The 27,589-nt window shown below is 41.2% G+C and overlaps 1 protein-coding gene across 2 annotated transcripts in view; it reads right to left on the reverse strand.

Moving 5' to 3' along the window:
- The window catches only part of POLR1A (RNA polymerase I subunit A), a 35,766-nt gene that overhangs the window by 1,070 nt on the left and 7,107 nt on the right, over positions 1–27,589 (reverse strand). For both annotated transcript variants that reach the window (XM_064711976.1, XM_064711977.1), the window contains 27 exons: positions 27,351–27,437; positions 26,608–26,710; positions 25,810–25,969; positions 24,690–24,863; positions 24,103–24,225; positions 22,240–22,467; positions 20,155–20,409; positions 18,808–18,999; positions 18,228–18,371; positions 17,598–17,781; positions 16,304–16,386; positions 16,033–16,191; positions 15,642–15,740; positions 14,622–14,774; positions 14,347–14,429; positions 13,400–13,565; positions 12,681–12,902; positions 11,484–11,698; positions 10,677–10,844; positions 9,941–10,076; positions 9,083–9,240; positions 8,487–8,601; positions 7,751–7,867; positions 6,750–7,031; positions 5,549–5,749; positions 4,626–4,743; positions 2,427–2,591 (listed from right to left, as the gene is read on the reverse strand). In XM_064711976.1, the coding sequence (XP_064568046.1) occupies positions 2,427–2,591; positions 4,626–4,743; positions 5,549–5,749; positions 6,750–7,031; positions 7,751–7,867; positions 8,487–8,601; positions 9,083–9,240; positions 9,941–10,076; positions 10,677–10,844; positions 11,484–11,698; positions 12,681–12,902; positions 13,400–13,565; positions 14,347–14,429; positions 14,622–14,774; positions 15,642–15,740; positions 16,033–16,191; positions 16,304–16,386; positions 17,598–17,781; positions 18,228–18,371; positions 18,808–18,999; positions 20,155–20,409; positions 22,240–22,467; positions 24,103–24,225; positions 24,690–24,863; positions 25,810–25,969; positions 26,608–26,710; positions 27,351–27,437 (4,290 nt within the window). The remainder of the gene's footprint in view (positions 1–2,426; positions 2,592–4,625; positions 4,744–5,548; positions 5,750–6,749; positions 7,032–7,750; positions 7,868–8,486; positions 8,602–9,082; positions 9,241–9,940; positions 10,077–10,676; positions 10,845–11,483; positions 11,699–12,680; positions 12,903–13,399; positions 13,566–14,346; positions 14,430–14,621; positions 14,775–15,641; positions 15,741–16,032; positions 16,192–16,303; positions 16,387–17,597; positions 17,782–18,227; positions 18,372–18,807; positions 19,000–20,154; positions 20,410–22,239; positions 22,468–24,102; positions 24,226–24,689; positions 24,864–25,809; positions 25,970–26,607; positions 26,711–27,350; positions 27,438–27,589) is intronic.

Below are 27,589 nucleotides of genomic sequence, written 5' to 3' on the forward strand. Positions count from 1 at the left end.
AGTTTAGAGGCCACAACTCTTTCTAACCCTCCTACAACAACTATTATCTCATCCCCATCTTTGGTCCAAGCAAATAATTGGGCCACACATTACTAAAACCTCCCGATTCCACATGGAAAGACAAAACAGTCTGAATTCTAAGGGAACACAGATTTGACCTTCCAGTGAACACATCCTGGTGACTAAATAGGTCACTAAAAAATACATGTGAGGCAAAACCAGAAAGCTTCCCTTGTCACTGCTGCCTTTTTCCTTTGTTAGCATGAATCCCTTTGATGTGTATTTTAAATCCCTCTGGCTAGATATGAAGAGAACTTTTCACTGGAGAGACATTCCATGAATTCCTCTGATTTTGTGGTTACTCACTGTAGCGAAATAGTGTCACAGAAATTTGGAAGCACTCCAGATGACATGTCTGGCTGGGATTGTTTTACTTCCACTGTTTTTGTAAGCATTCAGGCTGTTTTTTATTGCAGTTAGTTTCATCCTAACTACAGCAAGCTGCAAGTTTATCATCAGCACAGCAGGAAATTGGAAATAAAATTGTTAAACTTCTGCTAAGCTTGGTTATCTTTCTTCCAATGAGCAAAATGTACTGAGCTTTGCCTCATGCAGAGGGTGGGGGCAGGAGCACACACAGCACTGTGTATGGCATGTGCTCACTGCTCTGATCTCAGCCACAGCTGGATAATTCAACAGCTGAAGGAAAAAAAAGCCCCTTTGTTAGGTGGTTAAACAGGACAGTGGTGCTGCCCTGTTTGCTCATGTGATGTGAACAAAGAGTCGTTCTGTGAGCAAACAGCCCAGGGCATCTCTGCTGATGCAGTTTGCTCCCTGCACAAGGGAGCCTGTGCTGCAACAGCCCTGCTCTCCTCAGCTGTGCACGTCCTTACAAACCTCCTCCTCTTCCTCAGCTGTGCACTGTCCTTACAAACCTCCTCCTCTTCCTCAGCTGTGCACGTCCTCACAACCTCCTCCTCTTCCTCAGCTGTGCATGTCCTCACAAACCTCCTCCTCTTCCTCCCACTGCTCAGGGCTCCAGGGCTCCTTTCCTGCCCACTGCTCAGGGCACCAGCCCCAGGCACCCTCTCAGTGTCTCTTGAACTGTACAATCACATTATCAGTTACATTAAAGCAAATTAGATCCAGGCTGCTGCAATCCCCTTCATGACTGATTTCCAGTGTGGGGAAATCATTAACTCCCTCTGCTTGTAATCAGTGCAGCTCCTGCCAAGCCACCCTGCCCTTCTGTCAGCATGCACTGAATGTCTTCATACATAATATTATCCATACATTACATTTCACTTGGCAAAAAACTCCTCTCATTTAATTTCCAAGTCATTATGTGATACAACAAAAATCCAGAGGGTGCAACTGAGTAAGAAACATCCTCTTCTCTATAATTTCACCCTGGATTTACACTTTTTAGATTCCTTCACAATTTTCAGATTAATTAAGTCACTCATAACCAGTGCTATTAATTAAAACCCAATCTTTCTTCCCAGAGAAGTATATAACAGCATTAGCAAAAAGGAATTCAGTGACAGAAGTATTTCTGATGTCAGTGCAAGGCAGTTTAGGACAGGAGCTGAAGGGATCATGTTGAGAGCTCTCCCCATTAGGAAATGGAAGGACACAGCAAATTTCTGACTGGCAAGTGATAGAAACCAAGTTTATTTGCAAAAGGGAGCTGTAATTGTATCCAAAGGCTGAGATCATAAAAACTGTCAAATGACAGACTTAAAGCATGAGGTGTTTTTGATAGAAGGCCTTAAATGTAGATGGCTAATGCTGCTCCAAACATCCCAAATGATCCACACAGCCCTGTGATCTCTACACCTTCCAGAGAGGCAACTGAGGGCAGAATTGAGATTCTTTCATTGAGATTCTTAGGAATCTCAAATGGCACCAGAAACCTACCATCAGACAAATGAGTCTGACTCTTTGTCTGTGTTTGAGGGGAAAAAGCAAAGATAAACTGCTAAATCAGCCAGTTCTTTCCTCAAAATAAAATGCTGAATAGCAAGGCTGGAAAAGGTATGGAAGTTATAACAAGGGCAGAAAAACAAAGCAGAGAAGACAATTTTAATAGTAGAGACAGAAAAAGGCAGATTTAGTAGTCTGTTATAAAGCTTAGCTTTAACAAATCTTAACAACCTTAAGGTTTGTTGTAAAAATGCCCAGCTAATTCTTAAAGAAAGGAGTCACAGACCCCACAGATTACATGTGGGAGCTGGTTTTATTTAAGCTGACAGAATTTTACTAAAAACATCTGGAACATTTTCCCAGGCAAAGCCTTATTTTAAATATCTGCTTCTGGCATATTTTCTAATGTAATTATGGATTACTCAAAATACTGGAAAGTTATGACAGAAACCAAGCATATGTGAAATGCTGCAGCAAGAGATTCAAACTAAAGCATTTACCCATCATTGTTGCATCCTTCAAGAATTTGTAGCTGGTTTCAAATGTCATCTGCTGCAGAGGGGAGGAGTTGGACTGAATTCCAATGCGATTCAGTGGTTTGTAAATTCCTTCAAAACACATGTAGTCTGCCACAAGTGAAAGGTGTCGAGGGTCTACCACAATTCCTTAAAACACAATAAAGACCAATCAGCAGAGCATTCAAGGGCTGAATCTGTGGGGCTTTTGAAACAAATCAGGTCTGAAATAAAGCCTTAGAATCCAGGCAGCTTGAAGAACATCTCTATTAACATTCTTCTGGCAGTGTGTCTCTGCTTTAACTGCTCCCATCCAACATCCAACAGAGACAGACTCACTCTAATACAAACCAGTATCTCTCCAAACTGAATGAAAAGAATGGGAAACTGCAAAGTCAGGAGTGCTGGAAGGCAGCAGAGTTTCTCTACATGAAATCAAAAAAGGTGTGCACCATCCTTGTTTGCACAGAAGGGGATCACACATCCATCCATCAGGGAGGGACAGAGCTCACACATCCATCAGGGAGGGACAGAGCTCACACATCCATCAGGGATGGACAGAGCTCACACATCCATCAGGATGGACAGAGCTCACACATCCATCAGGGAGGGACAGAGCTCACACATCCATCAGGGATGGACAGAGCTCACACATCCATCAGGGATGGACAGAGCTCACACATCCATGAGGGATGGACAGAGCTCACACATCCATCAGGGATGGACAGAGCTCACACATCCATCAGGGAGGGACAGAGCTCACACATCCATCAGGGACAGAGCTCACACATCCATCAGGGATGGACAGAGCTCACACATCCATCAGGGATGGACAGAGCTCACACATCCGTCAGGAGGGACAGAGCTCACACATCCATCAGGGACAGAGCTCACACATCCATCAGGGACAGAGCTCACACATCCATCAGGGACAGAGCTCACACATCCATCAGGGATGGACAGAGCTCACACATCCATCAGGAGGGACAGAGCTCACACATCCATCAGGGATGGACAGAGCTCACACATCCATCAGGGATGGACAGAGCTCACACATCCATCAGGGAGGGACAGAGCTCACACATCCATCAGGGAGGGACAGAGCTCACACATCCATCAGGGATGGACAGAGCTCACACATCCATCAGGATGGACAGAGCTCACACATCCATCAGGAGGGACAGAGCTCACACATCCATCAGGGACAGAGCTCACACATCCATCAGGGATGGACAGAGCTCACACATCCATCAGGAGGGACAGAGCTCACACATCCATCAGGGACAGAGCTCACACATCCATCAGGATGGACAGAGCTCACACATCCATCAGGGACAGAGCTCACACATCCATCAGGGATGGACAGAGCTCACACATCCATCAGGGACAGAGCTCCTGCCTCTCACCTGGTGGCCTGGATTAGCTGGGCCCCAGAGTCACAAAGGCTCTGATGTCCTCTGTGCATGACATCAGGCATTCACAGAAATCCCTTTTCAGGCTAAAAAAAATGCATTTATTCCTAACTTACACGTGTGGACTCAGTGTAATGGGGGTCATTAACAGCTCTGTCAACATTTACTGAGCAGTTCTTGAACAACTTGAAGGTCAGACCATTCTGAGCTGCCAAATCTGTTTGCTATAACTGCTTGCTAAAATTCCCACTGTATTAATCTCCCCTATTTTCAATGGTTTATTTCACAGTGAGTGCCTCTGAAGCCATGCAGGCTCCCCAGGCTGGGCTCTCTGAATCACCTGAGAGAAGAACATTCAGACAATGCAGTGCAGCTGTTTTAGCAAAGATAGAAAATCTCAGGAGCCTGGGCTCCCATCATTAAAAAGGCAAAGTGAGGCAAGGTTGAGCCTCTTCTCAGGGCCACTGCACAAGTCTAACAGTTGGCTTCCTCAGACATTAATAATTAATTGGTCTGAAACTTGCAGCTTGCAAAAAATGTACCAAAATGGAAAAACTGTGAAAGGGAATAAATTTAATCTTACCTGTTTCCTACTGATTAAAAGAAAATTAATAATTAACAGAATACTCTACAATAATTAAAACAATGAAAACCTGCAACTTAAAATAAGCACATAAATGAAAAGGTCATGCAAAACCATATCTGAAAGCACGTGTCTGTATTTTCCTATCTTAATGCAATTAAAGACTATAAAAATACAAAGAAATCCTACCATATACAGCAAATACATCTTTTATTTCCTTTATAATCACCCTCAGGGCTGATTCAATTCCATAATTCTTAGCCATGGAATGGATATCATTGCAATAAAGTCTGTTCAGGTCCAAAATCTGAAAGCAGAAAAAACAGAGACACAAGTTAGGACAACAGTTGCTCTGTATTTCTAAATAACTTAAACTAAGACAGATTTTTTTCCTATGTTTTTCATGAACTTAAGCAGCACCAAGAGTTACAGAATAACTAGGCAGCAGCCTAGCTGTCAAACACAGAGAAAAATGATTCTGAGGATTTGTGTTAAGCAGCATTAAATAGATGAATAGGAGCACTGGAGTCAAAATTCACCACAGGAGAAAATTAACTGAAATCACAAAAAGCAAGCTAACAAATTACACCAGAAAACAAGTTAAAGAAGTTAAAGCCTTCCAAAAGAAGACTTAACAGAAAGACAAGTCAAAGTCTTCCAAACAACACAATGCAATGCCCAGTGTGGCTCAGCCAGCCAGAACTATTAGCAAAAGAGAAGATGCAGATTAAAACAATCCTGTATTTGGAGAGCTATGGCCTAGATGGGATAACAGAACTATTCATCTCCAAGCACTGCAATTCATTGAGATGAAGAACTCCCTCAAGTAACATTTAGAGAGACATGAGAGGGAAGAATGGTGTGAAATCATCTGTCATTAGGCCCTGGCTGCTGCACAAACACTGATTTGCAAGCTGCCCTTGAGAAAAGGCTCCTTTCTCCCTTGAGAAAAGATGTACTGAATAAATCTGGGGATAAAAAGGAGGAGGAAAACAGTTCAGGAGCTGAAAGGCTCCACATCACCCCTGAGAAACTGAAATGACATCCATCACCCACCATCTCCCCCGGACACAAAAGAACATTGAAATCGGGGTTAGAAACAAATGACACACATCAGAGTATTTGAAGAGCTCTGCCAGGTTGATCCCTTCTGTCTGGAGAACAAACTCCTTGTGTCCCTCCTTGCTGGTGCCCTCATTGAGCAGGCAGCGCGCGATGCCCTTCACCTCGTGGATCACCGTGCTGCGCGCCAGCGCCGCCAGCAGCGACGACACGTCAAAGTACACCTTGGTCAGAGGCAGGGCCAGGGAAACCTGATGGGAAACAGCACAGGGAAGGAGGCTTCAACAGCAGGCTCAGCAGGCAGCACTCTTCTCTTCAGGCAAAAAGCTGACACGTGGAATTACCCTGGTTGTGTGTTAAGGAACATAAATGTCTGACTGGAATTAGAGGTGAGTGATGGCAATGTGAACTCCCCATCCCAGGGTTGTTCATCCACATTGCTTTTGAGGTCTCAACTTACAAGGACAGCAATTTATTTTTTTTTGTTTATCTCTCCTGTCAGGTATATGCTCATTGAGGTTTTTATTTCTTTATTAAGATGTTTACATTTTCATCAACAGTTCAGCCATCGTTTTTATTCATCAAGGGCTACACAGCAGACTGCCACAGACATCTTTTATGAAAAATCCTTTCCTTAGGATTTTTCCTCCTGAGAAGCTGGGAGGCCTCAGGAACAAAATGTAAACAATGGTTATCTGCTGCTGTGGAATGCAACAGGTGCATCTGGGATTGGTCTCATGTGGTTGTTTCTAATTAATGGCCAATCACAGCCCAGCTGTCCAGACTGTCTCAGTCAGTCACAAGCCTTTGTTATCATTCCATTCCTTTTCTATTCTCAGCTAGCCTTCTAATGAAATCCCTTCTTCTATTCTGTTAGTACAGTTTTAATATAATATATATCATAAAATAATAAATCAAGCCTTCTGAAACATGGAGTAAACATTCTCGTCTCTTCCCTCACCCTAAGACCCCTGTGAACACCACCACAGCAGACCATCATATACTAAAAGATTAAAACAATAAACCTGTCAAAAAATTGGTTTTAGAAAAAGTTCCATGAGGTGTTCTGAAAATGAGAAATTACTAAAAATGCCATCAAAAAATACATTCGTATTGCCACTTTGTATTTGTAGTGCCGCTTTCTGTATTCACATGGGACTGCTGAGACAGAACAGCAGCACTGCACTGAAGAGAGCCATTAGTTATGGGAGGTAGCACTGTGCAAGCAGCCAGAGATGTTTTCCACCTTACCTCACACCAAAGCTCACTCTCAGTGTCGAAGGTGTAATCCTGTATGGATGGGTGGCTCTCCACAACAGCGCTCACTCGCACCTCCGCTGACTTCAGCAACTGATCTTTCCCTTTTTTAGTCTGAGACACAAAGGAAAGGTGCTGAGAATCTTCACCCTCTGCTCTGTTCTGATCCTCTTCAGCACCAGAAGTCCCTTCTTCTTTTTCAGATTCAGCCTCTTCATCTTCTGGATTCTCATTCACGTTTTCTTCCCCGTTCTCTTCTTCACTCTCATAATCAACCTGCAAAGAAATAACTCTGTGTTTATCTGAGCCAGAACCTGTACAGAGACACAGCACACCAGCAACAGTCCAATTCTGGGATGTTCTTCACTGCTGAGTTGCAAGGATCTTGCCCCTACAGCACAAAGAAAGTGCAATTTTGTTGTAAAGAAAATAACACAACATATTCAGTTCAGTCTTTATTTCTTTATAATCTTACCATTACTTCTCAGCACAGTCCAGGATGCTACAGGATGTTGAGACTGTAGCATAATTTAGTTTGCTGTCCCCAAGACAGTCCAATTTCTTCCCATAATCCAACTGATGATAGGATTCCCTCAGAATTTCAGTTACCCCACCCTCTTGCTGAAATTACAGCACTCCATCTTTTAAGAGCTTATTATGAAGTACTGAACACATAGAAACATGCAGGGAAACAAATTTTTAAGAACCACAGTAAAGTGTTAAAAACAATTAATAGCATTGGAATTAGCAAAAGATAAAATTAAGGTGAAGTTCAGACTGCCAGACACAGCCACCCAAATGCCTGAAGAACAAAGCTTCAGCAAAGACACAAATGAAAACTCTTCAGCCCAAAGAAGGAGAAAACCTCTATTTCCCTTTCAAGTGGGGTTTGGTTTTTTTCAGCATTTTGTTTCAATGGAGGTTTTCCTTCCCAAGTCAAACACAGAAGAAATAGGGAATTCAAGAGCAGTGCTGAGCACCTATAAAGCCATTACCTCCTCCTCCTGGTTCTTCCTCCGTTTTGTTTCTGTAGCATCACCATCCCCTTCATCAGCTTCTGCATCAACAATGTTCTCTTCTTCCTCTGCTACAGCTTCCAGACTGTTCAGGGTCTAAAAATCCACGACAGACAGATGATCAGGCTGACTGCCAGTCAGTACCAACAGCATCAAAAGGCTTCAGCCAAACATCTGGAGTTTAACAATCTCTTGTTCAATGTTCCGCCTTTACAGAAAAAATTACTTTCTGTGTGTCCACTACTAGAAAGAAATGAACTTGTACTCCTGATAACTTCAACATTTAACAAGATGAATGTCTACAAGATGGATAAGCTGTCACTCTGCTCTGACATTCCTTGATGGGAGAGGAGTGAAGGAACATGCAAAAGCATTTCAATGAACAAAGGAGCTTCCCCAAAGTTTTTGACAACCACTGCTCCAACAGGACCCTGATCTGAGAGCAAGAAGAGTGATGTGTTTTTGTCCCAAAGAAGCTAAAATGAGCAGGCATTTTCAGAGTACAATCTTAAGCAAATCAGGAATTAATACACAAAAACTTCAATTTTCTTGTTAATTTTATGAGAACACAAAGACAGTTTATGTACTAAGTATTTCAGTAGTACTTTAGTATTCACACATTTGGTGTGCACTGAAACATGCTACACTTTTCCAGTTCTGGTTCTCAACACCAGTGAAGGAAGTGAGGTGTTTGTCAGGTGATGTTTTGTTGTACCTTGTCTTGCTCATCATCTAAATCCTTCCGAGTTGTCTTCCGAGTGCTGACTTCATTAAAAGATGCCATCTTTGTAGTCTTCCTTTTAATTGCTTCCAGAAGAACTTTAAAAAACCTGACAGAGAAGCAACTCAGAATGTCAAAGTTCAGCAGTGCCACAGAAAATGTGAAGTTGTCAAAAAATTTATTTATTTTGGTTAACATAATTCATAACAGGACATTATTCCCTGCTGGATGCAAAAGTACTTCTAGGATAATGCAAATAATTTTTCTCAACCTTTTCTCATTAATTTAGGAATCAAAAGGTTGGTATGAGCTCTGTTACTGTCACAGATATAGCTGTGCATCCAAAGCATAAAATTATACACTCATCTGGATATAAAATCTGCACATCAAATTGGCCTTCAGAAGAGATGGTTCATTACTGAACTTGAATAATAAAATTGTCAATTTTATTCAAAAAAAAGTGTCATTTTTTTCTGCAATTCTGCTGGAACTGTTGCTCTAAAAGCCACACCAGCTGTAATCAACCACATGCAAAACCCATAAAAAAGCAAAAGAAAAGCAAATATTAAAGTATCTAAAAGCAAACTCACCTTGTTTCCATGAAGTGCAAGATCTGCCTGGGCTTCACACACTTCTCCTCCCGGTAACATTCATGGGGCAAGAAATGGAATCTGATTTTGTAGAGGCGATGCTTGTTCAGCTTGTGCTTCACATGCAGGGACTCCTCAATGTCCACTTTCTCCAGGACCTACAAAGCATTCCCAAGCAGGAATGTTACTCCTTTGATGATGTTACTCATTTGTTTCCTGCAGTTCTGCTTTTCACAGGAAACCAGAATTACACAAGGCTAACTGGCAAACTTTTCTGGAGGCTCCTGGGCAAAAGGACTGTACCCTACTGCACTTTTTGTCTTCCCAACAATTAACTCAGACAATACTGGAAAAGCCTCACCTCCCACCCAACTCCTTCACAAGAGATTACCCCTCTCAGGAGGCCTACAGGTTCATTTTACTGAGCATGCTCACAGAGCAGGACAGCATTCCAGCACAGAGCTAAGTCTTAACCTGATTTTGGCTGCTTTCAACTCACAAGAGGTGGAAAAATAGAAAGGGGAGGGCATGGAGGAGAGCACAAGGGTGCAGTGCCAGAACACATTCCAGTGTAATCAATCTCCACAGAGACACATGTTCTGCTTCTACTGAGCACAGCAATGTGTGTGAGATAGGAAGGAATGGGGGACAGATAGAAAGGTTTCTATCTGAGCTCTATGTCAATCACAGCCAGATGAGCTTGTCTCAAAGACAAAACAGAATCCCTCCAATTCTACAGACAGAGGAAAATGTGTTTGAGAAAAAGCCAAAGACTCTGGCATAGCAAACTACTGATGAGCTCAAAGAGGAGAGTTTGTTTTGCTGACTCTCAAAAGATGCACTGAAAAGAAATCTCACCTCAGCCAAGCACACTCTTGTGAGCAGTTTCTTAAGGTGTTTCACCTTTTTGAGAGCTTTCTTGGTATTCAGCACAGGAACACTCATCATTGGTGTTTTAATGTTTGAGCTGGCCACCATCAGTATTTCCCTCAACCTTTAAACAAAGAATAATCATTCCAATTAAGCCATAAAAGCACTATGCAAATCAAGTAATTATCTAGGTAATTTCATTAGGCAGAATGCAGCAACTGGCAGTTCCACCAAAGCCATGTGCACCCAGAGCTGTGGTCACACTGCACTGCTCCTTTTCTCTGCTCTGATTCCCCCAGTTATGAAAAGAGAAGAGATGATAATAAACTGTTCCAAGAACAGAAGGACTAATGAGATCTGTTTCCTACAGATGCATGATGGATGTTTCCTTGTGTGTTCTTCCCCTCCTGTGCTTCTCTGAAGCAACACAACCCCCTCCCACCTAAGGCATCCCACACTGCCATGAGGCCAGGTCAGGACCCACACTATTCCAAATAAACTGATGATTTGCTGTACATCAGATTAGAGTAAGGGGCCTTCACAGATCTTTAGTATCTGCAAAAAGAACCAAAAGAACTGGAAAATTGTAAAACATTAAAATATTCCGAACAGGGAAAATTTACAAGGGCACTGAAGGACTGTGCACCCTCAATATTCACCTGCTAGTGTACCTAGCACAACTGTGCCTAAAATAAAGGGCCCATTGAGGACACAGCTTTCTCACCTTGGAATACCCAGTGTGACATTCATTTCACCTCTGCCAGCAAAGTGAAAGGTGTTCAGAGTCATCTGTGTTGAAGGTTCCCCAATGCTCTGAGCAGCAAGAAGCCCCACAGCCTCTCCTGGGTCACAGAGAGAACGCTGCCACTTTAAATACAACAGATCCTTTAACCTGGAGACAGGAAATGAGAGGTTTAGCTCAACGTACAAAATAAAAAACTCAGAAAAGAATAAATCATTGCTCAGTTCAATGAAGTCACAACTTTGAGACAATTTCTCCTGGTAGCTTATAGATAAATACACTCCAGAAACTGTAAAATTGTCTATCCCCATCTGATCTGACAAACACAGCCCATTAACACAGAACTGGGGCCTTGGCCAAATTGTATTTTAGTTCTGCTGCCAATTCCCAGAATGTCAAAAGAAAGTCCATTTACTCCCACTTGCACTTGCTAACAGCCTTGCTAACTCCAAGGTGCACCAAGAGCATACTTTGGTTTTCAAGATCACTATAAAGTATTATTTTATATGCATGGGGACAGCAATACATTGCTGTGGCTCCAGAGAGGCTTTGCTAAAGCCCTCAGCAGCATGGAAAACTCAGGTTTGGAAGGAACAGATCACCAGAGCCTCCCCACTGCACACTAAACATATTTGGCTTTCAAGAACCATTTTGAAACCCAGTGCTTAGCTTCACAATGGCCACAACAGAAACAAGGCTTGGTAAAGACTTTTCAGTTTTAGCCAATTTGCTGCAAAAAGGTATTTTGGGTTTTGGCTCAGTGCAAAGAAGACACTGAGAGGTTTTTACCTAGCAGAAGAAAGTGCTGTGTGCATGTAGCTCCGGCTGTTCTCAGATTCCCATTTACTGATATAGCCTTCAACTCCCTTCTCAAATGTTTCTGAAACTGATGCAAAATAAGTATCTGGGCGCCAAACCCCCAGGCTTGGGTCAGGACACTTGTTTGTCTTCTTCAGGTACTTCCTTTGCTTCTTCTCATCAAGCTCATACCACATCTTCAACAACTGAAAACGAGAGGAGGTTTTCAGGCTGGCTGCTTTATCCACAAGCAAACAAGCAGCAGTGAAGGAGGAAAGGAGAGCCTGGGCAGAGTGTAGGGGTGTACACACACAGCAAACAGCTCAGCTGCAAATATGGTGTGCTCCTTTTCCTGACATTTAACACTTCTGAAGTCAATTTATTTCAAGATTCTTTACATGCCTAAAAATACCCCAACTTATGTAACTACTCCACAGTAACTAAAGCAGTGAAATAATGCCTCAAAGAATTATTTTAACTGGGAGTGAAATCAAAAACTAGGAGTTATTAAAAAGTGTCAAGAGCAACACAAATTCAGCACAGCTCAATCAATAAACCTTCGATTAGGAAAAACAGCTTTTGCAGACAAGCTCACACAGTTATCTCTCAACACCTTCAACCTGGAGTTTCATGCTAACTGCCCAAGTTCCACCAGGATAAATTCCTCATGACAGCAAGGCTGTGAAGCAGGACCTGTCTGAATTCTGTGTCCACACACCACCCTCACTAGAAGCCATGTCTTATAGACAGTGCTGTGATGGACAAGAGGCTTAAGCAGGAGTATTTTTTTGGATAAACCAGGCAGGGCTGGCTCAGCTCTCTGATTTCTGGTATTCAAACAGGCTCTCATCCAGCTAGCAGACAGCTGTCCATGTAAGAGAGATTTACTTTGTGTACATGAAAAAACCAAATAACCCACCATTAAACAGAAACAACTCCTCCAAACCATTCACAAACATGACCTAACAACACATTTATCTCAGTTTTTAGCCCCTTCCCTAGCACTAGGGCCCTCAGACTTTAATAAATCTCAGCTTATCACCCACATAGTTGACATGATTCCTTTAAAAGGCAACTTGTTTAGTTAGACTGTGAAACACTTTGAGATTCACAGAGAATTAAACAAAAGACACTGAATTCTGTAACTTCTTTTGAAGAGTTTGGTCAGTTCAACTGCCTCTGTGTTACCTGTAAAGTAGCAGGATCTCTTCCATTCTTTATTTCACCTCCTGGAAGCTGTGCTTTCAAACTTGCCAATTTCTTTTGGGAAAACAACAGAAAGCCTCCTTCTCTTTGCACAGAGTTTTGGTGTCTGGCTCGCCACTTTTTGATGGCTTTGAACTGCTGGTTAGCTTGGTGAGACTCCATCCTTGCTAAAGCCTCATCCAGATGGTTTCTCTTCTGGATTACCTGTAAGAAAGTAATTGGTATGATTATTCTTCTCTCTGTCCTCACTGTACCAGAAAAGGCAAAGCAAACTGAGAAGGTCATTGCTATAAAGTAATTTTCAAATTTGGTTTTCAATCCAACTGAGACAAAACCCTTACAACTTTATGCTATTATCACCACTCTATAATAAGCAGTGATACTGGTAAAAGTTAATCACCAGTGGTGATACTGGTAAAAGTGAATCAAACTTGACAGACTGAAAAGTGAAGTCATCTTTGCTGAATTCAAGTGCAGAGTTAGAACAGACAGTGCTTGGTGCTCTGCTGAAATCAAGCTGCAGACTTCAGATTGCTTCCATATTTTGAATACAATGGCAAATAAAATTGTACATTAGTCTGAAAGTAACTGAGACAAACAAGTGTTGCCACTGGATCCCTGACAGATGTGCCAGATGTTAACCACGTGTTTCAGTCTCCCCTCCACCCCTCATAAATTAACTAAAGATTTAGGTGTTGTACCTCATAGTTTTCTGCAATGAAAGGGAACTGCTCAGGCTGTAAGAACTGAGTTTTAGGGATATCAAGCCCATCTTCTCCATACAGAAACTGCACCACGCTGCCATCACTGTCTCGTACAGTCAGGTCATACTGAACCACCAGCCCTTCCAAATGTTTTATGATACACCTATTCCAGAGGGGAAAAAATGGGAAAAAAACCCCAAAATATAAGAAAAATGCTGTTAAGAGGCTACAAAGCAACAAGAATGATACAACTCTAACACAAAACCCACTGTTGTCATCAACATCTTAAGTGTACTTAAGGGCTGGTCAGGAATTCTGGAAGCCAAAATCCTACAGACACAACACTCATGTGAAATGCTAAATGTGTAAAGCTTTCAGCCTGCTGCTCCCTCCAGCCTCCTTGGACTGATCTGACCTAAAATGAAACAGTAAATTACTCTCCATTTCTGCTGTCATGCTTTAACAGTTTTCTGGAAGAAAGGGGCATCCCTCCTTTAGAACTCCTCACTACCCTCTGATACAATTTAAAAGTCCCATTTTCTTCTATATATACTGGAGGTGTTAAGAGCCACTCAATGTGGCCAAGAAAAACTAGAGCTGCCTGGAACTTGTACACCTATCTGTATTTGTACCAGAAAAATTATTTCTGCAAAAGGAGAAGCTGCTGCTGTCGAAATTATAATGTTCATATGATAATGATCAAATTATAATGATCATGCTGTTCAAATGATAATGATCAAATGATAATGTTGATCTAGATCTCTAGAAAATTGTACTTAGAACAAACAGCATTCAGACTATTTTGTAGAAATCAAACACAGTGAAGTTAAATCTAAGCAATGCAGGCACTTAGAGTCTACAGAACTTTCTCAGAAAAAAAGAGAAAAATCAACAACCAACAACAGGAGCTTTTAAAGGCTCCAGTTCTCAAGCAGGCCTCTCACCTTTGCAGGTACCCAGAACGGCTGGTTTTGACAGCTGTGTCCACAAGACCTTCCCTGCCAGCCATGCAGTGAAAGAAGAATTCCTAAACACAAGCACAACACCATCAGCATTCTGCCAAGAAGTGCATCAACACTGGCAATTTATGTTCTTCCTCAAAAGCTTCACATGAAACCAGGGTGAGCAAAGTCCATTTATCTCTAATTGCAGATGCTCTTTATTAAAATCCCAATACTCAAATAAACTTCAGTATCAACACAAGCAGCCTTAAACTTACAGAAGGTTTGATGCCAGTGAGAAATCTGCCAGTCACAAATCCTCCTGAGCTAGGGGAAAAGTCATAGGGCTGGAAACATGGCAGTGATTTGCCAGATGCCATCAGTGGGGGTCTTCGGCCTTCCAGCTCAATCTGACCCAGCAAACAAGAAATCTAAACGTGGGCAGGAAAAAAGGAAACATCACTTTTCCATCCAGCTTTTTGTTCACATAAGCTTAGTGATTTTTCTTGAAAAATACAGTAAAAAAAGGTCAAATGTTGAGTAAATGCTCTGTAGCTCAATGTGGAATTGTTCATGGAATGTTCCAGCTACTGAGGGGCAGAAAAGGCATGGAGATCTCACCTGGTTTTTTAAAATTATTCCAGTACCCTGACTCATCCTCAACATTACCTCAATACCTCACTCTGTATACTTCACACAGAAATGTGAAACTAAAATTACTGTAGATATTTTTTCTACATTACCATCACCACCTCTCAGCATTGTACTAAAAACAGAACAAAAACCTCAACCCAAAATGCTCTCCCTTTTGAGCTGTGGTCATTCTCTCCATTTTAGATGGCATCTTTATAGAGTGTTTCTAGCTTGGTGTCTGTGTTGCAAATGGTAAAATGAAAATGTATCCTTCTACTTCTAGCAAAACCAAAGATTGTTGTTCCTATTCAGAAGTTGAAGAAGGAGAGGGTCAGTCTCCAACAGAGGCCAGGAGAAGATATTTCTTCTACAGTAGGTTTGTTTGTATAAACTGCAGCATTCCTTCTCAAAAGCAGTTCTGCTATTTCAATAAACCCTCATGCACTGAGGAGTGATTCAAAAATAGGTTATAATAAACACTGACTCTCTTCCATCACCCACTGAGGTCTTTATTACATTCTTGTAGCATTTTTCCACGCCAAAGTCCAGAATGAAAACCTTGCCCTGGTATCAGATATCCCCACAAGAGCTTCCCAACAGTTCTATTCTAGGACACATCACATCAGCACACAGAGCTGCCAAGCATTTTCTGGTTATTGCATTACCTGCATTGTGTTCACAGTGGATCCTTTGGCTCCTGACTGTACCATCAACTGCAAATTGTTCTCTGGAAAGCTCCTGTGGAGACCAAGGGGCATGCAAACCTACAGAGTTGTGGGGAGTGAAGGGAACAAAACCAAACATTATTCACAAAACAATAAACCCAAGAAATTCCTGTGGAAGGCTTTAACAAAGTGAAACAATGAGCAATCACAACCATTGCTATTTATAATTTCAATTTGTCTTCTCACTCAGGAGAGGCAGCATGTGGAGCCCCAAGCTGGGGACAGATGGAAAGCCTCAGCCTCCAGAAGAGTCAGGCACTGCTCACCCACATTAATTAACTTAATAAGGAAGTTAAACAAGATTAGTATGCACAGATTACTCAATGCCAACCTTGTTGACTTCATTGTTGTAATTGTTCACTTCCTCCTTGAATTTCATATCAACCATGTTAAAATCCCTCTGGTCTTTGCAGAGATGGGCATCCTGCCACTTCCCTTGCACCTCCTCACATGATGCTGTTTCTGGCAAATTAAGAGCAGCTCTAACAGCCTGAAAGTAAAATACAGGAATTTTCAGGTGTTAAGCAGGCATGATTGAACAAAGCAGTATTTCAAAAATTTTGCATTATGGAAGAAAAAATAAATCTGCAAAACAGACTTACTTCAATACCACTCTGCCTTGACCTTTCAATGATTTTTTTTCTTTTGTGGTCTGCATCACGTTTAACCAAAATATCTTCAATCCCTGTTAAAGAGGAGAGACAGAACACACTGGTCTAAAAAGAAAATCAAGGAAGGAACCACACTTGGTGTCAGGGATTTTGAGTGAAGAGCTGGGAAAGGAAGTCAAAGCTAAAGTTTTAATGATGGTTAGAGCCAGGGCCTGCAGTTTGACAAGAAGAAAAAAATCTGAGTAGCTTTTGGATGGAGAAGTTCTAAGCCATAAAAGAAAAAAATAAAAGAGCAACATAAACGAAGCAGTAAGAGTGCAAAATCAGCTCCCTAATTTAAGGAGCCTTAACTTCAACAGTCTCTAAAAAACCTAAAACTAATGCTTTATGGACCAGCCACATCAAACTGCTTTTTTTCTTTCCATCCACATCAAACTTCCTATTAGTTGAACTTTTCACAATCTGGCATTTCTTAGCTTTTTAAGAACAGATAAATTAAAAATACAGATCCTTGAGATGACAGGACCAGGGAACAGATTAACCACTGGAACCTGAACTCCTGTGAGCTGTTTGTGAGGATTCCTGCCACAGACACTAAAACAGTCACTAAAATGGCTGTGTCAAAACACCAAATCCCAAACTCCTGCTCCAGTCTCACTTCTTGTCTGATGTTTTAACTGCCCAGTGCTCCCAGGCTTGTTATCTTTTCCTATCTAACTTTTGCACCCTGGCTCTCAGAGTCCTGGGAGTTAATCAGTCACCTTCCTCACTCCAAAAGATACCCCTGTGTTGGCCCCTCACTACTGCTGATAGTTGACTGTGTCTCTATACCTCTTATAGAAGTTTGAAAACCTGTAATAAAAGCTTTACAAACTCATTTACCAAAAGTTTTGCCATAAAATGTGATGTGCAAGGATTAAACACCAAACCCTTGAAGTTCTTTCATCTTGTTTTGTCAGCTGTTCTGCTTTCTAAGCAATAATCACCTTTCAGAGAAGCAAAACACGAGGTTTTGATCTAAACAAAATTTCAGCACAGGACATATTAACTGTGTACACTTTGGCTAGGCAGGACAGAAAAGAGAAATGGTTGGACATACTCAAGACTCTTTATGCTTAGAAGGCCAGGTATGCACCAAAAAAAAAACCCAAAAAAACAAGATCAAAAAAGGCTGGCAGGCAGCTATCTCACTCCAGGCAGTTTTGCAGAATTTCATTCACACAATTAGCATGCATTATGCCCAAGATGTGTGGTTTAGACCTCGGGAGGTGCTGCAGGCACTCACCCATGGTGAAGCCCCTGTAGAGCTGCAGGTAAGCAGTGAAGAGGCGCCCCAGACACGTCAGCACCTTCCCACTGGTCTCACCCCCATAGATCTCATAGCAGCAGTGCACCAGCCCGTAGGCTGAGCTGCCAAAGTGAGCTTTGTCCAGGACTCCACACAGCAATTCCCCATCTCTGATGATAACCTGAAAAATAACACACAGCTTTGAATCAGGAAAACAGACATTTTAATTGCACTAGGACTCAACACATTTTTCTGTGTAATCTCTGTGAAAATTGGTCTAGGTTTAAAAAGCTTGCATGTTGGTGAATGGGTAAATGGGGTGAGATTATCTGTACTTTCAGAATTTGTAGCAGAAATGAAACTTCTAACACCACCTGCATTTTTGCACCTATAAAGTCTGACAATGAAGACACATTGTCTAACAAAACCAGATGGAATCTACCCAAGTCAGGACCACAGAGAATTTTTCCTGACTCCCAGGCCTACCCTTCAGCCACTTCTGGCAGTAACTTTTGCCAAATATCTGCTTCTAGCTGTGTCATCTGCCTTGCTCCCTTCCCATTCCTTTACAGTACACACAATTTTAATAGAACACAGCCCAGCCCAACCCCCAGAGCTGTTGCATACCTGAGATTCACACATTGAATCAAGATTCAGATATCCTTTTGCAGGTCCCTTTACCCAGGCTTTCCCACCAATTTTTGCTTTCCCAGTCAAGTTCAGTGGAGCATGGTTGTCTGGAATGATGTTTATTAACAATGTGGAAACAACCTATAAAGAAGCAGGATGAGGGGCAGGAATTATTTTTTTGGTATAATCGCTTCTCAACATTAAAAAATCTGCCATGAATGAGAAAAGCAACATACTGCATGTATTCTTTCCACTGACAGCAAAGTTTTAAAAGCTTGGAAATCTCACAAGGCAGGAATATCCTCCTGCTACTCTACCCTCTGAAGGAACAGTGAGCTGAGATATGTAATTATTCAGAAATATAAAACAGCAAAGATTTTTCCAATACTTAGATATATTAAAATTTAAAAAAGAAAAGCTGTCTGTTGGCTTTCACAGCTCAGAAACACACACCAAAACCTACATGATGTTAACAGGATTTGCCCTTTCAAACACTCTTAGCAGCACTGGTTTATTATTAGCATTCTGCTTACTTTAAAACCACCACCATTCTTTAAGCCTGTAAATGATAAACTACCTGCTTTCCTGTCCACAATGGCTGTGGCTTCACAATGGCTGGAGGAAAGGTTTGAATTCTCCCTTTTTTGTCTGTCAGCCCTCGGTACACCAGCTCCATGTACTGCTCCCTGGTGAAAAAGCAGCCCCGCAGTGTCATGCTGACCCCAGAAACCATGTGGTCCTGGATCAGGCCAGGAAGAGGCTTCCCATCCTGCAGAGGGAGCAAGAAAAAGGTGGTGGTGGTGGGGTTAATAAGTTGTGTGCCTCCAGCTCCCAAAATTATTCCCCCTGCATTAAAGCACTTCAGTAATTTGTAAAGAACTCATTACAGCACAACTCTCTGCTGAATCTCTTCTGGACACTGCCACTCAAAGGAACAAGATTGTGTGGATGTGCTGGGCCTTCTTTAGAGGAACAGAACCACAAGTGGAGAAAGAACAGAAATAAACCTCAGAAGTAATTAAACAGACTGTTAAAAAATTATCCCATTTATCATTAGACAAAATAAACAAAAGCAATTGTGGGACAGTGTTCACAGGGGTTTTTGGTCGAGGGAAGAGACGAGGATCTGACTCCATGTTTCAGAAGGCTGATTTATTATTTTATCATATATTATCACATACTATATTATCATATACTACATCATCATATATTATCATATATTATATTATAATATAATATATTATATTATCATATATTATATTATCATACTATTCTATTCTATTCTATTCTATATATTTTTATATTTTATATATATTTATGTATTATATATACGTATATAAAAGTACATATAATATAGTTTTATATAAAATTTATATATATAAAACTATATTATATATTATATATAATATAATAATATATTATATATAAATAATATTTTACATAAATTTATATAATTTATAACTAAAACTATATAAATACATACAAATAATATATAAAACTATATAAATAATATAGTTTTATATAAACTTATATAATAAATTTATATAATAAATTTATATACAACTATATTATTTATAGGTTTTTTTAATATATATTATATTAAAACTATACTATAAGAATAGAAGAAAAGGTTTCATCAGAAGGCTGGCTAAGAATAGAATAGCAAAGAATGATAACAAAGGTTTGTGGTTCAGCTCTCTGTCTAAGCCAGCTGGGCTGTGACTGGCCATTAATTACAAACATCTTACATGGGCCAATCACAGATCTATTTGTTGCATTCCACAGCAGATAATCAATGTTTACATTTTGTTCTTGAGGCCTCTCGGCTCCTCAGGAGGAAAAATCCCAAGGAAAGGATTTTTCACACAGGATGTCTGCGACACAACTGCATCTAGAAATAAAAGTCTGTGGCAGCTGTACTTGCCTTTGGCACCAGGTACTGTTTATCAGTGATGGCCAGGGTGTAGGCCTCTGCCCTGCCCAGCTCGCTCTGAGGGAAGTGGGCGTTCATCTCATCGCCGTCGAAGTCAGCGTTGTAGGCCTTGCAGTTGGCGTAGTGCAGCCGCAGCACCTTCTCGGCGGGCAGGATGCGCGCGCGGTGCGCCTGGATGGACGGCCGGTGCAGCGTGGGCTGCCGGTTCAGCAGCAGCACGTCCCCGTTCCTGATGTGCCGGCACACCTGCCAGAGAGCCACAGACACCGGGGGAGCTGCCACAGGTGCCTCAGAGAGCACTGATTCAGCTTTAAACACACGCACAGACCCACAGAATCACAGAATCATCGAGCTGAAGGGACCTAATCGTCGAGTCAACTGTGCCTCACCTCATCAGACATAGCCAGTCAGTCTTTTAAACACATCCAGAGATGGTGATTCTACCACCTCCCTGGGAAGAGCATTCCAGTACTTTATTATTCAGTGAAAAATTTCTTCCTAATATCCAACCTATACCTTCCCTGATGTAGCTTGAGACCGTGTCCTCCAAAACATCTCCTTTCTGGTATTCATGCTTTGTGTAAAACTCTGAGAGAATCAACTGTTTGCCCCTGAATGCCCTCTGCTCTCCACCAAACAGCCATTCCCCATAAACTCCCCCAAACCATAGGATCAATCAGCTCTTCATTCAAAGCCCATTAAATGATCCGGGCTGATTGATACCTTCCACAATATACCAGCCTGACACCCCAGACTAAGGAGTAATAGCTGAACGCTATTAACAGTTTTCAGTAAGTAAGCAAAGGCAAGATCTCTTAATTTCAGCTCTGAGTACAACACAGTACATCCTCACTAGAACAGAGTCTCTCAGAACAGTCTCATTCTAATTTTTTTTTAGTAAATTCAAATATCCACTTAATTGATTACCAACAAGAGCATGGAAGTTGTTTGTACATCTAATACTGTATGTAGCTTGAGACCGTGTCCTCCAAAACATCTCCTTTCTGGTATTCATGTTCTGTGTAAAACTCTGAGAGAATCAACTGTTTGCCCCTGAATGCCCTCTGCTCTCCACCAAACAGCCATTCCCCATAAACTCCCCCAAACCATAGTGATCAATCAGCTCTTCATCCAAAGCCCACTGGGCTGAATTGATACCTCCCACAATATACCCAGCCCTGGACACCCCAGACTAAGGTAGCAATAGCTGAACTGCTATTAACAGTTTTCAGTAAGTGAAGCAGAGGCCAAGAATCTCTTAAGTTCAGCTCTGAGTACAACACAGTACATCCTCATCTAGAACAGAGTCTCTCAGAACAGTCTCATTTTAATTTTTCTTTTAGTAACATTCAAATATCTACTTAATTGATTACCAACAAGAGCATGGAAAGTTGTTTGTACAATCTAAATGTTTAACTCTGTGACAGGTTCTGAAAGAACTGACATCACAGAAATACTCAGACTTAAATTTCAAATCTCTGCTAAGCCTTTATGAGAGACAAAGTAATACATAACAATGTGAAAACGTGACTTAGCCATAGTAAATCTAGGGTTGGTAAATCCTGTGCCAGCCACCGCTGTCATACAGGAGACCCAAATTAACCTTATAACAGTGTAAAGAGTGGTCACATGTTATCCAAATAGCTAAGATTAAAAAGCAACTGAGCTGTCACAAGCCCAAGATGCCAATAAGGCCTTGCCATCAAAGAAGAAGATCTTAGAACAACTATTAAACACCAAAACTTTTGCCCTAGTAGCTAAATAGTGCTTTTCCAACTCTTGCAAGGGACAGGGACACAGTTAAGAAGTTTCAAAGGTTGATTAAACTGTAGCACAGAGAAACAACTGACATAAAATCAATTAGGTTGGAAAAGACCTCTAAGATCATGGAGCCCAACTAAGCCAGCACTGCCAAGGCCACCGAGAACAATCTGCATCTTGGCACCATGAATGCCACACACCGCGTATTTGAAGAAAGCAAAGGAAGGAAAAATGGGGTTTAGAATTTGAAAAAGTACCATGTTTTTATTCCTAACCCCCGAAGCAGAGATGGAGGAGGGCCGTGCCCATACTCACAATCTTCAGGCCTGCCTGGGGCGCCCCTGAGGAGGGGGTGAGGAGCTGCTTGGCGATGGCCTCGCGCTGGCTCAGGCTGGTGGCGCTCAGCACCGTGTGCGAGCCGTCCTCGTTGATGACCATGGAGGCCCCAGGGTGCACCTTGGGGCCATTGATGACAGCCTGCCTCAGCTCCTTGACGTTCCAGGGGGTGACTGGCTGAGGGTAGGTCAGTTTGGTGGCAAACACCTGGACAGGAAGGAAGAGAGGAGAGAAATAACATGTTGTTCAATTTTGGCTTAAAGATCTAAAAATCACTGATCAAACAGCGTCAAAAATTAAGAAATATAAAGCAAATATAAATTACTTTAAGCTCTTGAATGCATTTCCTCAGTCTACTCTAGTGCCAAATAAACACAATTCTGTTTTAAAATCCTCTACCATACAAATAGAAACAACGTCCCTTTCACAATTTTCTACTGTGGTACGAAACTCAATTAGCAATTAAACAAAGCAATCATGGATTTAGATTCTGCAAATAAGCCAACAAATACTGAGAAAAAGCACATTATCATCAGGTTACCTATTTCCTTCAAAGACAAGACAATGAAAAACTCAAATTCAGGGTTGGTGTCATCTTTGTGTAGCTAAAAATCCTTAAGGATTGTTGAAGCTGGTGACATTACCACAGCCTTCTCTTAAAGCTGCAGTGTGGAAACCCAGAGCACCAGGAATATTTCTCTGTCTGCTCTGGGGTGCCCTGACCCCCAGGGCAGCACTGACTTTCACCCACATGGAGAAAGTTTCCCAGACTTCAAGATAGACCAGAATCCACAAAAGTGTGAAATCAATTATAGAGAGCAGTGTGGGTGTGTCACTTGGTGAGAAATTTAGGTGCTGGGATTTTTAGTATGTTGTGGATGGCAGCAAGATGGAGGGCACAGGGTGTCATCCTGGGTTTCTTCTCCATGCTGCTTCTTCCTTCTTCTCCATGGGTTTGGGTGGCATTTTGTAATTGGGCAGAAAAGTCCCCACTGCAGGTCTTTGGGATCAGTTATTGGGTTAAAAGGGAAAATAATCCAGGTGTCAGCTCTTCATTGGATAGTTTAGTCTTAAAAGCCCTTGTAACAAGAGATTGTTGGCCATTTTGTGCCTTTCTAATGAAAAGCTGCCAAACTCACCGCAGTGAGACTGTTTTACTGATCAGAAATGATAAACACCTGAGTCCAAGCATGAAACTACCACCTCAAGTGCCTTCAATCCAGACCCAGAGAAACCAACACTGCAATACCTCAAAAATACCTTATACAAAGAGCATAGGAGGAACAAGATCTACTTTTGCACAGACTTACTTCAATTCCTAATCCCACAAGGCAAGTACACCTTTTTCTTTTTTTTTCTTTTTTAACTCCCCTTTCACAGATGTGGTATTCTCGTTTTGGAACAGTAACAATCTCCTGCACTTCACCGCTCCCTCCTTACTAACCCTGGGCAGGAAACAGTCCAGATGAGTCTGGATGCAGATGAATTATCAAGGGTTCTCTCAAGATGAAATTCTTAATCAAAGTCTTGATCACTATTGGTCATCCCACACCCCACATGGCTTTGCTAATCATGGATGAGGAAATCCACTATCTCAATCAAATCCTGGTTAATTAGATTCCCAGTTGAAACTCGATATTTTCACCATACTCATTTCCTGGCCTGTTCAGCTACACTGTTGTACCGTGTGGGAAACATATGGGAAACTTTTCCAAAGGTGTGGGTCTGTGCATGTGGTAGCTGTGAAATCCATCTGTGAAGCTCCTGAAGCACTGAGAGATCTGGATTTTAAACTGCTGCCAAACTGCCATCAGGAGGACACAGTCCTCCATGGATGCTCACCATGGGGATGCCAATCTCGTTGGTCCCAATGTACATGTCGGGGCAGATGACGGAGCGGGCAGCGAAATCCACGCGCTTCCCCATCATGTGCTTGCGGAACAGCCCCTCCTTCTTCTCCAACAGCTTGGGAAACACAAGGGGACAATTAGAACCTGCAAGTCTGTGTCACCCTGCTCTTCTAAGTTCTTCTAAGCCTTCTGATGTTTATATTTTTGTAATGGAGTTTCTCACGCACTTTTCATGTAAATAATGATTGTTCTGCATTCCTTTCTGGAGGAGGAGAGAATTGATGGACTGTTGGTTTGACCAGTGTGGCTGGAGAGGTGGCAATTTCATCCTCCAATCCATGGCCACTTTTGAAAGTCTATAAATATTGGAGTTTGGAAATAAACTGCTCTGTTTTTACCTTGGACATCTCAGCTTGTGTGTGCTGTTCATTTTGTGTCCTATTGCAACAAGTATGGAAAACCAAATGGATTCTTGCAATGAGGAGTGGCATGAAAATGCCCATGTACTAACCACAAATAGTTCATTTTTCTTACTCCATCAGCTTCTCTGTTTTAATTAAGACTCCAGCCTGTACCCACCTGACGAATCCCAGGGTATTTGTCTGTTATCAGCTTGTCCATGTCACTATCAAACACAATGTTGACATGGCTCTGGAGGCGTATCCAGGCGTTGTACAGCTTATCTGCAATGCTCTGTCCTGGAATTGTTGTCAGCACAGAACGGTCCAGAGGTTCACTATCCTCTCCTGTCTCCTGCAAAAACAGAAATTAGAAACTTGAACATAACAAAAAATACTTTCTACTTACTAGGCTGAAGTTATAGTGTTAATTACAGTATTAAATATAGCAAAAGAAACATTCACAATTATCTTGCACTGGTAATCAGTCCATGCTAGGAATCACTGTAACTAGAAAATCCTATTCTTAGATTAAAATAATGTAAATCCGAGAGATTTTATCACTTAACATCACTTTGTTTTCAGTCTAAAAGCCACTAAACCAGTCACATCCAAAATTCATTGACCTCCTGTCAAATGCTTTAAGAACAGATCTCCATCTAGTGGCTACATTGTGAGTAACTAACAGTGTCTCCAAAATGTTTTTACACTGCAGATGTAAATCAAGTTCCACTGAAACTGAGCCCAGTGTCAAAGACCCCTCCATGATAAACTGATGAACAAATATGGAATGAGGCAAGCTGACATGCACTGTTATTTACACTATACAACTATGTGAACTGGCAGAAGCAGACAAATATTGTTACTAACTATATTATTTATGAAGTTTTACATCCTACTTAGACATCAGCTGTCAAAAAATAAACACAATCACAACTGGCTCCACTAGGCTTAGAAACTGAAGTGACTTTTCGCCCCTCTTTTAATGTGTTGAAATGCTGGCAAAGTTTTATTGTGAACTGTTTGTGCTGTACATATTTAATTCTCTAAAAACAGGAGCCTGTTATGTTTCACATACAAAAATCCATGGCTGAGAGAATCTGAGCAAAATGGTTTTTTCCCTTTGCACCAGCCAGAAAAGAGCAGAGGGGAAAAAACCAAATGGTATGGAACATCTCCATCAGCAGATATTCCAACAGCTCAGGCAAAATCTGTCACAGGAACAGCTTAAACAGGAGCCTTCCTGAACTCGACCCACCCATCCAAAAAAAGCAAAGAATAAGACAACCAGCAACTCTTACTGTTTGAATTTCTTCTGTGATCTTTATTGGCTGACACTGTTCTTTGGCCATGAAAACCAAGAGCTTCCTTATCAGCTGGGCATCTTTCATGACAGCCTGCAGGTTCACAGTCTGCCCGTTGGTGAACAGGCGATCTCCGAGGCGATTCACAGGACGGTACCTACAGCAAATCAAAATCACCTCAGAGGACCAAAGCCACTCAAAAGCAGCTTGAAAAACCTCAAACATTCTAAGCTAAATCTTCAGGGCATGGGAAATAATCCAAGCTAAGTGTGGGCATTTAAAAATTCATATATTCTACTGGGACAGTCATAAAAATGAATGATCCGTAACAAGAAATTCTATCAGTACCGTGCAGTTACAATACTCTACATTCACTTAAAATACTAATATAAAAATACTAAAATACTAAATATAGATATACTAAATACCAAATATAAATACACTACATATATACTATGTATTTAATATATTATAAGCATATATTATATTAATATATACTTATAATATACTTTATATACTTATAATATGCTAAGTATATACTAAATACTAAAGTATATTTTAAAATATAAAATACTAAAATATATCTTTTCCATAATTAGTATTGCAGTCTTCTAATGAACTCACTTGAAGTTACAATAGAATTTATCAACTACTAGTGTGATTTTTATTATTTAAACACTCCACTGACACTTAAGCAGACCAGTGTCTGTATTACAGGAGTTTGGATCTCCAAATCCTGCAAAGGGTGCACTAAATCCTGTGATTTCTACAAGGTTTTGGGGGGATAAATTTTACCTTGAAGGTGGAACCACAAGCAGATCTAGAAAAAACATGTCTGGACTGAATTCTGAACTCTCATGGGGATCCATCCCAGGGAAGAGATAACGCAGAAAGAAACCTAAAAAGAAACAAAATAAATAAAAATTCATTCTCATTGCTATTGTTTGGGAATCCAAACCCCCAGATGCACTTGGTCAATCAAGTCTAAAGAATCTGCTAAGTTAACACTATTGAGCCTGTTTAAAATAAAAACATTCAGACACAGTTTTTGTCACATATGAGGTATTTTAGGAACAACTCTGGACAGAAATATAGATTATAGCAAATGGAGAAAGCAGAAGTAGAGGAAGAAAGGTTCCAGCAACTAACTGTGACTGATTCACAAAAGAGCTTTGGTTTCTCATGGCAAGTGCAGAGAGATTCAGAGCACAGGCAACCCAAAAAAGAGGCTGATAAATCCATTCTCAGTCTTTAACCAGTGTAACTGTGGGGTGCAGCACCACAGGAAATCACAGCCTCTGCTAACAACTGTTGTGATTTGTGAGGAGCCACAATTTGAGAATAAATGATCAAAGTGTTAATTGAATCCAGGTCTCTGCATTCACTGGCTGCCAGTCCTGTCACAAAACCTATTTTGCAGCCAGAAGCCCCTAAGGCAAAAGGCAAAGATTTGACAAGGAGTTCATACTGGAAGATTTGCAGATTTGGCCAGTAAATGGTACAGAAAATAAAGTCATGTTACTCTTCACAACCATTACCTTCATTCTTCCACAGAGCCAGGATGTATTCCTTGGCAGTCATTGGTGTCAGGTAACCTCTCTTCCCTAACTGGCTTTCATCAATACCTGAAAAGTAAAAAATAAAATAAAAATAAAATAGTTATTTAAAAAAAAATCTCCAGACATTACTCTGAAAGGTGTGGGGAGTTTTTTGCTTACAGTAGTGCTTCCAGCTCAGAGAAGGAATGGAAATATAAAATATACATACAAAATATAGT

The sequence above is a fragment of the Zonotrichia leucophrys genome, chromosome 4 (assembly GCF_028769735.1).
Source record: "Zonotrichia leucophrys gambelii isolate GWCS_2022_RI chromosome 4, RI_Zleu_2.0, whole genome shotgun sequence".
In the NCBI taxonomy this organism is placed as follows: Eukaryota; Metazoa; Chordata; class Aves; order Passeriformes; family Passerellidae; genus Zonotrichia; species Zonotrichia leucophrys.